The sequence below is a fragment of the Mesoplodon mirus genome (assembly GCF_964341445.2).
Source record: "Mesoplodon mirus genome assembly, chromosome: 18".
Lineage (NCBI taxonomy): Eukaryota > Metazoa > Chordata > Mammalia > Artiodactyla > Ziphiidae > Mesoplodon > Mesoplodon mirus.
In genome coordinates, this window is record NC_138994.1 from 43,590,731 (window position 1) to 43,603,421 (window position 12,691).

The following is a 12,691-nucleotide window of genomic DNA, read 5'->3' on the forward strand; positions in this document are numbered from 1 at the left end:
ACCTGAGTTAAAATCAGGCAGTCTGGGGCCAAAGCATATACTTTTAGTCACTTCCCCACACGGCCTTCTACCAGTAGGAACACTGCCAGCCACACATAGCTCCTCATGTAATATAGACCATTTCAGAGAAATTTGTTTTGCTCTGAAAATAATCATGTTTGTTACAATTTAGAGACACAGGTTTCCATGAAATAAAAAAGGTGCTTTCTCCACCCATTAAGAAAACAAACAAAAATGGAGAGCTATGTAGAAACCAGTGTCCTCAACTGGGGGTGATTTTGCACCTGCCCTCCCCAGCGGACATTTGGCCACATATGGAGACATGTTTGTTGTCACAACTTGGGGGGAGGTTGCTGCTTGCATCTAGTGGGTAGAGGCCAGGGATGTAGCTAAACATCCTGAAACGCACAAGACAGATCCTTGCAACAAAGAATTTTCAGGCCCAAGACAGCCTTAGTGCCTAAGTTGAGAAAACCATGATCTGGACCAAACATTTTACCAATGAGGAAACCGAGGGCAAGAAGATACAAGTGACTTGTCCACCATTCCACACCTTGTGTCCCTGGGTCCTACCAAATTCGCATGCACATTCTTGGCCCCAGCCCAGACTGACCAAATCAGAAACTCTGGGGGTGTGGTCCAACAAAGCACCTTTTTTTTTTTTTTTTTTTTGTGGTACGCGGGCCTCTCCCTGTTGTGGCCTCTCCCGTTGTGGAGCACAGGCTCCGGACGCGCAGGCTCAGCGGCCATGGCTCACGGGCCCAGCCGCTCCGCGGCATGTGGAATCTTCCCGGACCGGGGCACGAACCTGTTGCCCCTGCATCGGCAGGCGGATTCTCAACCACTGTGCCACCAGGGAAGCCAACAAAGCATCTTTTAATAAGCCCTCCGGGAGATTCTGATGCATGCTGAAGTCCAAGAACCACTGCAGTCCAGTCAGTTCTTAGATTTCTACTCGTACTTGCTTCTGCCCAGGTGTCTCCATTCATACCTGCAGACTGACCCCCCTCCACCTCTCAAGGAGCCTGAGTCCTCCGATCCCTCTGCCCCACCTGCCATGGAGAGGACATGTCCCTGCAGCCCACTCACCTGGACCAGCCAGGCTTGATCCTGTGGGTCTTGGTGGGAACCCAAGCTCCACGGTCCTCAAGGATTTTCTCTTTACTTTACAGTCTCCCTCTCAGCTGTGGTTCTCAATGCTTGCTGAATATGAGAACCATGCAGGAAGGTTTTTTTTGAACTTTGATGCCCTGGTCCTGCCCCAGACCAATGAAATCAAAATCTTTGGGGTGGAGACTGTGCATTTGTGCACTGCTATTTTTCAGAATTGCCAGGCAATTCTAATGTGCAACCAGGGTGGAGAATACTGCACCCAGGGCAGCTTGTCTACAAGTTCATGGTGCCTATGAACCACTGGGGGTCTTCTGAAAATGCAGATTCTGTTACAGCAGGTCTGTGGTGGGTTTTAGAGTCTGCGTTTCTAATAAGTGCCCAGGGGATGCTGATGCTGCTGGTCCACCGCTGGAGCAGCATGGGGCTAGATGCCACCACCCCACCCAGCACCCTCCACTGTCCATTCTCAGGACAGCTGGTGGTCAATTAAGTGTCCTTGCCCCAGAACCACAATGCCCCATTCCAATTCATGACCCTCCACTGCCTCTTGACTAGATGGGCTTGCTTTCTTTCAGTTTCTACAGGCTTTAACTGCACCTCTTGAATGGAACTTCCTTCCTGCCTTATATTTTAGATGCATGTGTAGGTCTTACTTCTCTGTATTGCAGCCCAGCTCTGATATCAAATGATCAGTCCTGCTATCTACACAAGCCACGTGTGCTTGTCTGACCACAGTGGCTTGACTGGATATCTTAAGAATGACATCTTTCCCTCCAAAGACTGGAAGTTGGTGATCACAGACAGTTCTGCCCCTATACCCTCCCACGCAGGTAGGGCCTTGCATCAGACACACTGGTGAAGTATCAAAGTCATCCCATCTTACTTGCAGGTGATAAATTTTAGGGAGGCCATCGGCTAGCCCTAGGCTATGCTCCTCCTCTCAGCTTTTTCTCCACACCCCTCTACGTTGTCCCCCTACAGTCTAGGGAAGTGGCCCATTCATTCTGTGGTCCCCTGAGGTCATTCTCTTCTCCAGCCTTTGCCCCCAAATGCCATGCATTATTAAAATCCTGCCTGGCTCACTCCATGCTTCTCTTTGCAGTGGAAGATTGGAGTCTGCTGCCTTCAGGAAGTACAAACCACTCATCAGTTTTTACATTAAAAAAAATATTTCTATGTTTTTACCTTAGACCTTAAACTCCTATACAAAGGTGTTACATGGGAGTTCCCTTGGCTCTGAGATGCTAGCATTTGTTCAGCTCCTTGAGTACTTGGAACACTGCTATGATGGGCTCCCGAGTCCCTGCTAGCTGCTCTGCTGCTTCTAGCCACTTGCTGCCCCAGCCCAGCCCACTGCCAGGGCTCGTACCTGTGGAAGGGACAAAGTGGCAGGGACGCCTGACCAGGCAGTGTGGAGGGGGACCAGTGGCTGGAGGTACAGCGTAGTGGCACATGTCCCCTGGCCCAGATAACCCAAGGCCTAGGGAGCTGATGGCAATAGTAGTGGCAAAATTCCCCAAGAAAGTATGTAGTATCTTATACGTTTTAAGAATAACAGAGTAATTGTTCTTGGAATTGCCACAGTTTTCCCAACTGGATATGCAAGTCTGCTTGGCCAATCTGACAGAGACATGAAAAGTTCCACCTCCAAGAATAGCGAGGCATGCTCACTTTTGTAGAAGTTACTGGGAAGAGGGGCACCGACATGTGAGGAGAGGAGAGGAGGGGAGGCAGCAGAGGGGGGGTAGGGCGGGTAGACCTGTCACAGCTGGTGCAGCTCCTGCACCGATATGCCAGCCTGGATCGCAGCGTGAACAGTTAGTGCAATTTTCTCCTTGGATGGGTCTATGATTTTAAATGGTACTAGCTCAGATTTTGCCCAGGTTGTTGTCAGACCACTTTCTTTCTTTTTTTTTTTTTTTTTTTGCGGTACGCGGGCCTCTCACTGCTGTGGCCTCTCCCGTTGCGGAGCACAGGCTCCAGACGCGCAGGCTCAGCGGCCATGGCTCACGGGCCCAGCCGCTCCACGGCGTGTGGGATCTTCCCGGCCGGGGCACGAACCCGTGTCCCCTGCATCGGCAGGCGGACTCTCAACCACTGCGCCACCAGGGAAGCCCCCTGTCACACCACTTTCTTGAGAATGTTTCCTATGATGTATTCCTAGACGAGAGTGTGGAAGCATCAGGGAATTCCAGATTGAATTTATTTCATTTAATTCCAGAAGCAAAAGGGAATTAATCTTGAACTCATCACTGACCTTGTGTTTGGCAGTTTCAAAATACTGTAAGGCAAATTCACAGCGTCTGTCTACTATGCACTGGGGACAGTGGCTGTTGGGCACTGCCTCATCGGTTAGGACACTGTTAAGTTTGTTAAGATAGCCAGAGCCTGGCCGGCTGAGGAGTGAACAGTGCAGGGGAGACTGCTGAGACCAGGGAGTAGACCCTTCTTCCCTGTCCTGTGTGTTCCAGCCTTCGACTTTTCTTCAACCCATTTCCTGCAGGGTTCAGGTAATAATGACAGTAATCATGAACATCACCACCCCCCCCACCACCATCATCATGGTCATCACCATCATCATCATCATCACCACCACCACCACCATCAACATCACCACCACCATTACTACCACCATCACCATCACCATCATAACAGAGACTAACATTTATTGTGTGTGTAGGGCTTTTTTTAAAGTGCTTTACATATGTCAACTCACTTAATAATTACTACAACTGCATCTAGTAGTTATTAGTATTATTAACTCCCTTTACAAATGTGGAACTGGAGACGTGGACATGCCAAGGTCACACAGCTGGTAAAGTGGCAGAACCAGAACTGAACACTGGCAGTGTGGTTTCAGAGCTTACACACATAACCACTTCTCCCCTGCCTTGTCTGGCTAACTCCACTCTACAAGAACCTGCTTCTTTTAAAAGCCCAATTCCATGTGGAACTTGTTTATACCTCTGGAGCCCAAGAAGAGGTCTCTGCTGACCTTGTTGCAGCTCCCACCTTTTGTTCTTCCCCTGGGCTCCTTGTGGGGACACAGGGAGACAGCCCGTCAGCAACCCCAGGCACTGAGTGCTGCATCGGGACACCACAGGTGTGACTATTCATGATGAATGGTCCTGGGTTTAAGTGAGGAAGTAACAGCAGCACAGCCTAGCTGATGAGAACAAGAAGTGCTCTCCAGAAGCTGTGGCAAGCAGCCAGGAAAGGGGGCAGAAAATCATAAAAGCAAAGATGAAAGAGGTGGACATAAAGATGGGTAGAAATAATTATGGGTTATCGATCCCAATAGACACTGTGGCAAGAAGCTTATGCTTCTCTCTTGATTTTCAGAACCGTTCTAGGCCGAGAATTAGTACTTCAAGAAAGGTTCATTTTCTTTTACTCTACATCTTATATCACAAAACTCAAACAGTCTTTACAAATGCATCATTCCTGGTTGCAAGTTGTGAGGTGACTACTTGGAGGTGAATGCAGTCAGTGGACATGTTTTGTTTGTTCAGCTCAGGTTTTGTTTTTAATTAAATAAATTGCCAACTTTTAGAAATCTAGAGATTTTTAATAAAAATCTGGACTCTCAGCTTCTCCTTAAAATGTAAAAGATCTGGCAACACTGGCCTCATATTCTCACGAGGCAGAGGTGTGCTGGTAAACGTGTAACAACCAGCTCTCCAGGAAGAAAAAATGCCCCAGTTTGTAGGATTTGCCCATTTCCGTGGTAGGCAATTTCAGGCTGCCAGTGTGACGGCACAGTCAGCTCTTGTGAACCAAGCCAGTCAAGGGTTTTCCGCGGGGAGAGTGTTCAGGCAGCTCTGTGCTTACTTCTACCGACTCCTACTGAATCCAACAACCCTAAGGAAAGGGAAGACCCCGTATCACCCCTGGGAACAAAAGAACCTACATTTCTGCAACTTTCAGGAGCTTCACCAAGAAACAGTGCAGACAAGCATCAGCGAGTTGGTACAAAGCAGACTTTCAGCAAAGGTTTGTTCACTTTTTTCTACCCCCCCTCTTTCTGCTGCTCCCACTGTCTATGGGATCCTTACCCAAATCCAAATCCTCTCCATCTTTTCAAGGCCTGGCTTCAAGATAACAGAAATCAAATCACATCTAGAACACTGAAGAGTGTCTCAAGAACTCAAGATTTTTGAAGTTAGGAATAGTGTCCTATTCAACTGGGGACCCTTCACACTGGCCTTGAGCACAGCACTGACTATGCTGTAGGTGTTTAGTAAGCGCTTCCTGGATGACCTGAAAGACAAGTGCCATGCTTAGGGGAAATCTAACCAAAAGCTGATTTTCTTCATCCAACAACACTCATGCTGCCCCCTCACTTTGTACATAATTAGGTGAGCGAGGCTGAGGGAGGTGGGGTGCCTGGCTAGGATGCTCAGCGAGGAAACAGATGAGCTGAATTTCAAGTCCTGGTCTGACAACTTCCCAAGTCTGTGCCTCTTCTAAGGAGCTGGGCTCTGCCATCTTTTTGGATCCTTTCCTACCCCTATGAAGCAGGTGCATGGATGTTCTTTCTTCCTGTTTTACAGAGGAGGAAATGGAAAATCATGGCCAGTAAATGGATCCATCTTGGTAGGGACCAGCACAATACCCATATCCTGCACCCAGGCCTGATTTTAGCAGGTGGAAGAAAGGGCAGGAAATGCAACAGGGGAAAGGGTAGAGGCAAGTGGATGAGGAGAGGGTAAAAGCAAGAGGATGCACAAGTCCTCAGTGCTTGGCATGAAGACCACAGCGCTCCCATCAAGTTCTGGCCCCCATACCTGCACAGCCACCACTGACAAGACCTCCACGGAGATTCGATTAAACTCATCAAAACAGCCCCAGGCACCGGTCTGAGCAAGGCCCTTGTAGATGTTGCCGCAAGACTGCAACAAAATGTACAAAGATTAAATTACTATCTGCTGGGCTTACTGTTAGACATCTAAGTAATTTTCCATCCCCTTTAGTATAGAACTTCCAGTTCCCTAAAGACCACTGGTTAGAAACTCGTATTAAAATTTCAAGGACAATTAAAATTTTGATAGCTTTGGGTGCTGACATAAGTCATGGGATCAAACAGAACCTTTTCAAGACACTTCGACCAAAATCCCTTTAAAATGTCATCAGGCTTGTATTGATTCTGTAGCTTTCAAAATCCCAGGAAACGAATAAAATATTATATTTCTTGCACCATACAGACAAAAATCCTTCCACTCAGCATTCGGCATGTGCTGATGAAAAAGTTTATGTCTGTATCTTTGAATTCATGCAAAATACCCAGGTTTCCCAGAGTGATGGGAAGCTGGAGATGGGGGTGGGAAGGGAAGTTTGGAAATAAACTACAGGTAAATCTTTTTAAATGAGAGTAAGGGAATAACTTCAGATGGAAGATGGTATATCTGTCCTAAAAATGAAAACCACTCTGGCCATTCAATGTGAACTAGTAAACCATGGAGCCATATAAAGGGAGAGACGACTGGGAGACACTCAAGGCCATTGGCAAGGAAACATCACTGATGTGCTCAGAACATGCAAATAGTCGAAAAGTCCATTCATTTACTCAGTGGGCATTTTTTGACTATCTGCTCCACGCACAGCTCACGTGCTAGACCCAGAGAGGCTCAGTCCCTCTAAGAGCTTCTAGTTAGGTTGTGGAGATAAGGCATACAAATAAAACAGGTAAATTGCTACATGAGCAGTGGTTCCAATGGATAATATAGATCACAAATGTTATGCAGTCCAGAGAGGGGTGGGTCAAAGGGCTGTAGACGGATCAGTTTTGCCAAAGAAGTGAATTTCACATAGTACTACAACAGCACTTTCCAAAGTTTATTTCATGGAATGCCAAAGCTGGGAGATGCTCCTTGAAGACAAGACTCTCTGGTAAATCAAGTTTGGAAAACACTGCTTTCTGTAACCCACTTTGGTCAATTTACAATGTATAAGGGCATTTTAAGGGCCCTGAGAAGTCAGGCAAAATTAAATTAGTTCAACTTTGTTATATGGCTAGGATTTTTTTTTTCCTCATGTGACCCCTGATTTTCTCAGAATGCATTCTGGCAAACATTAGTGTAGTGGAAGGAACACAAGAACAGAACCAGAAGATCTGGAGTACTGATATCTCACAGAAGTACATGGTATCTTCAGAACATACATTGGAATCATGACTTAATAAGATAACAGTGTCTGTGCAGGCATAGCAGAAGGATAAGGGCTTTCCAGGACGAGGAAGGATTATGGACAAAGGATGAGCAAAGTCATGGTAGGTACAGAGAAAAATAAAGGTGTCATTTTGGCATGAAAGTTGATTTAATAAAGAGGGTCATGGTTCTGAAAAGGCTTGAATTATTATAAGAGATCTTTGGAGGTTTGGAGCAGAGAAAAACATGATTAAATCGGTATTTTAGGAGACCCAGTCTAACATCACATAAGCTAGGTTAGATGTGGGGCAGACTTTGAAAACAGAGGGAAGAATCAACCCCACCTTTTACTAAGCTCCTTGAATTAACTGATTTCTCTATTCATGCAACAAATCTACTCTGAGCCTGTGCTATGTGCCAGGGGTCGTCCTAGGTCATGAGGATTCAGCCCTGAACAAGGGAGAATTGACCCGATCCTCAAGGGTTTTGGATCCTAATGGGGAAAAGACAACGAACACAAAAATAAGAAACTATCAGTAGTGATAAGTCCCAATGGAGTCTTAACATGAGGGTAATGTGGCTATTTATTTATTCATTCTGTTTTATTGAGATGTGATGGACATGTAGTTATTTCAGACTGAGAAGTCACAGTCTCTCTGAGGAGGTGACATAAGTTCTAGGCATTGTGTTTGTGTGCTCAAAATAATTCTGCAGGTGGATATTGCTAGTATTATATTCATGAGTGTGTGTGTGTATACATATGTATATATATACGTATATATAATAAAATGTAATATATATTTTATATTTCATTTATATGACATACTTATATTCCCGAACTTCTGCTTAGTATTTGTGACATTTGACAGGTTGCCATATATACATGACATTTGACAGGTTGCCACACACACATATATATATGTAAAATAATAAAACAGCCTGTCAACTATCACATACACACATTATATATATATTGCCACCTGTCAAAGGTTATAAACACTAAGTCAGTTTTGAGAATCAAAATCCATGCTTCTCCAGCTAACAGTGGTTTTAAAACTTTTTAAAGCTGTGGATACCTTTCATCAAATGGAAATCCAATACATAAAACAGAAGAAAGTAGAGTTTCCATAGGGGGATAATCGTCACCCCACACTTTACCCCCAAGGGCCTGAGCAGAACCCAGGACTCCATGTGGCCCCGTTTTTTGACAGGAAACAATTAAGATGTCACCACAACAGCACGATGGTACCATTAGCTGGGCTGGGCTGTCGCCTTGCCATAAGATGGTGAGTTTCTGGGACAGGATAAGCGCTCTCAGAATAAGGCTGAAGGCCTGGAAGCGAGAGCCTTGCTGAAGGAAGAATAAACATTGCTGACTGATTGGAATGATGGAAGGAAGGACAGGAAACAATTAAGATGTCTTAAGATGTCCACCCTGGCCCACGGGGAAAAATAAGATGATTAGTATTGATGGGATGAGGAACCTGGCCGGAAGGAAACAGGGAGTCAGCAGGAACTGTCTGAGACGAGTGTTGACCGAATATGAGAGAAGGGCATCCAAACGGAGGCCTCTACTGCCTAGTTAAAGACACTACCAGAACTTCAGTGAAGACGGAAAACAGATTCAGGAGTCATCCGTATAAAAGTAAACCTTGAAATGATGAAAGGGGGTCAAAAAATGAGATCAAGAAGGCAAGATCAGATAGAATCGTGGAAGGATAATGTTTCAGAAGCATAGAGAGCAGGGTTTCTCAAGGAGTGGGTATTCTACGGTACTGATGCCATGGAGAAGTCACAGAATTCCAGATACTTTCAGATTCAAAGTCATTTGATGTTTCAGCAATAGCCTCTCCAAATTGAGGTCCAGGGGGAAAGTATTGCTGCTATAATATGAAGAATGTTTTAGCACTAAAACAGCAACCATTTCCAGAGAAAGTGGCTAGTTTTATGGGTTTTCCAGCCAGCACTAGTAAAGCAAACCCTAACCTTAACCCTTTCCCCCAAGCCTCCACACAGCTCTTGCGTCCACCCCATTACCGGACGCCTCCCTACAGAATTCCTGAGGCAGAGGGGATTGTGAGGGTCCTTGACAAAGCCCAAACTCTCCTCTTTCCTCCTCCTCTGTTTCACCCTGACCCACGCCCTCCCCATGTTCACTAAGTATCATTTAATTTTTTCAAGCCTCTCAATCTTTCTTTTCCGTTTCTGCTACCCCATCATCGGCTTCTCTGCCTCTCTGGTTTGAACGACTGCAATGTTCTTCCTAAAAATGTTCCTCCCCGCCTTCCAGTCTCTTCCTGTCTCCCTTCATCTGGCTGCCCAGGGAGTCTTCCTTAAAGACCGTTTGTCTTCATCACGCACCTGCTTCAGTCCTGCAGCCTGCAGCGTTTCTGTGGCCTGACACCTCAAGGTCAGAGCTTCCCAGTGGTCTTGTGTTCCTCTTCTCCCTGCTCAACCCCATCTCCCATCCTCCCCTGCTCCCCAATCCACTCGAATGGACCCCACCGTGGTTCCATGTTTGTTTCTAGCTTGTTCTCTGGAGACACTGAAACAGAATGCGCTGCTGTGAGTGACGCTGGTGAAGGCTCTTTCTGACCTTCACTCCTTTCCTCTCCTCACCCCAGCCAAACCGTGTGAAGAGAGCTCAGGGTGAAGTCAGCACAGGGAGCAGGGGAAGGACAGCAACTGCACAAAGAACACGGTCCTGTTTTTGAAGCTGATGTTTTAGTGGGTGGGGCTGCGCTAAAAGGTCACACGCCCTGTTTGGTGCTCATCCAAACCTTAACAACCTTAAACAACCTCAGCTCTCACCTCCTCCATGATGTCTTTTCTGACCAGAGCACTTGGTGGCTCTCCCACAGCTCTGGAGCATTCCAGGGATTAGAGTTCGCAGAACACGCATTAGCACTCAGGGTAATGCTGTCTGCTATCTCCCCTAATTATTTCATATATCGTTCCTGTCTCTCCTAATGGACTGGGTTATGCTCACTCTATCTATCTATCTATCTATCTATCTATCTATCATCTATCTATCTGCCATTCATCTATTATCTCCCTCTCTCATCTCTCTGTCATCTACCTACGTATCTTTATTTTTTCTTCCTTCCTCCTTTCCTTCCTTCCTTCCTACCCATCTCTATCTCTCATATGTCTATCTTATCTATCATCTATCATTTATCTATTTATATCCATCTATCTTTCATCTATTATCTCTCTCTCTCATCTGTCATCTGTTGACCTGCCTATGTTTTCTTTCTTTCCTTTTCTCCTTCCTTCTTTCTTCCTTTCTTTTTCTTTCTTTCTCTTTCTTTATCATCTACCTACCTATCTATCTCTGATATCCTCCCATGATTCCCAACAGATGCTGAGCAATGGTGATGCTCAATAAATTGATTGCTGGTGTGTACTTTGAGATAAAAATAATTCTGAATAGCTGGACAACAAAGGGAAGAGGAGGTTTACAGACTGCTTACTTATTGAGGCTGTTTGGTTACAAAGGATGTTTGGTGTCTAGGAAGGGATCACCTTACCTTTGCTGTATCTCACTACAGCTATACCTACTGTTCTTGCTCTGATCTGTGTCTGTACTAGACGCACATGACTGAAGCTTTGCACAGTTCAAACAAATTAAGGGCAGACTCCTCCTCTCACCCTGTACTCTAAGAGGAATTGGTGGGGTCAGGGTTCAGTAATAAGTTTTTCTTCTTCTTTTTTTTTTTTTTTTGTGGTACGCAGGCCTCTCACTGTTGTGGCCTCTTCCGTTGCGGAGCACAGGCTCCGGACGCGCAGGCTCAGCGGCCATGGCTCATGGGCCTAGCTGCTCTGCGGCACGTGAGATCTCCCCGGACTGGGGCACGAACCCGCGTCCCCTGCATCGGCAGGCAGACTCTCAACCACTGCGCCACCAGGGAAGCCCCCTCTAAATTTATCTTTAAATTAAATTTATTTTACAGGCAATATATCACATCATATATATATATATAAATATTTGATCTATTTAGTGCAAATGTTTTCTTTTTCCACTCTAAATTTATTTACCTGCTATCCTATTTTCAAAAGGGAACTTAAGGCAGTTTACAAAAATACGTACAATAAAATAGAAATGAGACAGTGAGACAATCTGTTATGCTTTTTTCAAAAAAAAGAATCTGAATAAGGTCTAGTTGTGAGCAGAACGTTGCTAGCAGAGAAGTGACCTAATGGGCCTCTTGTTTCTTTTGCCTTTCTCTATGACACAGAGCCTGGAATACATTAAAAAATGTAAAAATGATGAGTGACTGGATGAAGAACATTACCCTTGCACTTGTCTTTTGTGTTCCTCTTGCTAAAGATAGAGGTTACTCTAGTATGTCTTCGGAAGCCAAACCTAGAATATTTTGCCCTTGTAGAAATTCTGGGGAAATGCCCACTTTTACACAAGAACACATCTATGACTTTTATGTGAAGATTTTTATATCAGCCACTTATGAGCCTTTCTGTGGTTCTGGGTCAAATCATGAATTTAGGCCTTTGGATATATGTTCAGCTTCTGCATTTTACAGATGACGAAAGGAAGACCCCAGAGGTGAAGTCATCTCTCTGTGGTTGCAAAGCTCATCAGTGGAAGTGGATTCCACGGTGCTATAGTTTACAGGGAGGTCCACAAGCTCCTGAGGGCAAGGGTCCTCAGGCCTCCTGTGAAGGAGCAGGGACCTCCCTGTCTGGGCCTCTGAGCTAGACCAGGGTGGCGAGGATGAAGCTGCGGCCCAGCTCCTAGTCCCCCCAAGGCTGGGCCTGTACCTTGTAGTCCATCTGCTTGGAGCAGTTAAACACGTAGACCATGATGCCCAGTGCTCGGCCCAGGTCCTTGGTGGTCTCTGTCTTGCCTGTGCCTGCAGGTCCTGCTGGAGCCCCGCTCATGGTCAGGTGCAGAGACTGGGTGAGGGTGATGTAGCACCTGCCAAACACAGGAGGGTGGAGGTCACTCTCAGTGCCACAGGTGGCCCCACAAATAGCTCTGGCCCTGCTGGGTCCTAGTGAGATAGAGCTGAGGTTCAAGGCCGTGAGAGACTTGACACAGCTTCTGTGAAGGAAAGCCCAGAGCCCCCCACTCTGTTTCCCTCTGCGCTGTGAGTGGAACTTTCTAAAGGATCATCTGATCGTGATGCTCCCTCCCTGAAGGGCACCAGGGGTTCTCAGCCCGGCCCTTCCTGACCTTGCCCCCGCTTATTACTTCTCTAGCTCATTTCTCATTGGTTCCTTCCCCCCAGCCCCAGTATGTTTAAGTCCATTCATGAAGAGCTATTTTCACTTGCCCAGTGCTATGGTCTGAACGTTTGTGTCCCCACTAAATTCATGTGTTGAAATCCTAACCCCCAAAGACTGTGTTGTTAGGTGGTGGGGCCTTTGGGAGGTGATGAGGTCATGAAGGGGGAGCCCTCAGGACTGGGCTT

At 46.1% G+C, this 12,691-nt stretch overlaps 1 protein-coding gene across 2 annotated transcripts in view; it reads right to left on the bottom strand.

The window, feature by feature from the left end:
- Positions 1 to 12,691, bottom strand: part of DNAH9 (dynein axonemal heavy chain 9) — a gene marked incomplete at its 5' end in the record, with an annotated part of 308,568 nt that overhangs the window by 179,386 nt on the left and 116,491 nt on the right. For both annotated transcript variants that reach the window (XM_082605525.1, XM_082605524.1), the window contains 2 exons: positions 5,901 to 6,005; positions 12,039 to 12,195. In XM_082605525.1, coding sequence (XP_082461651.1) covers positions 5,901 to 6,005; positions 12,039 to 12,195 — 262 coding nt within the window. The remainder of the gene's footprint in view (positions 1 to 5,900; positions 6,006 to 12,038; positions 12,196 to 12,691) is intronic.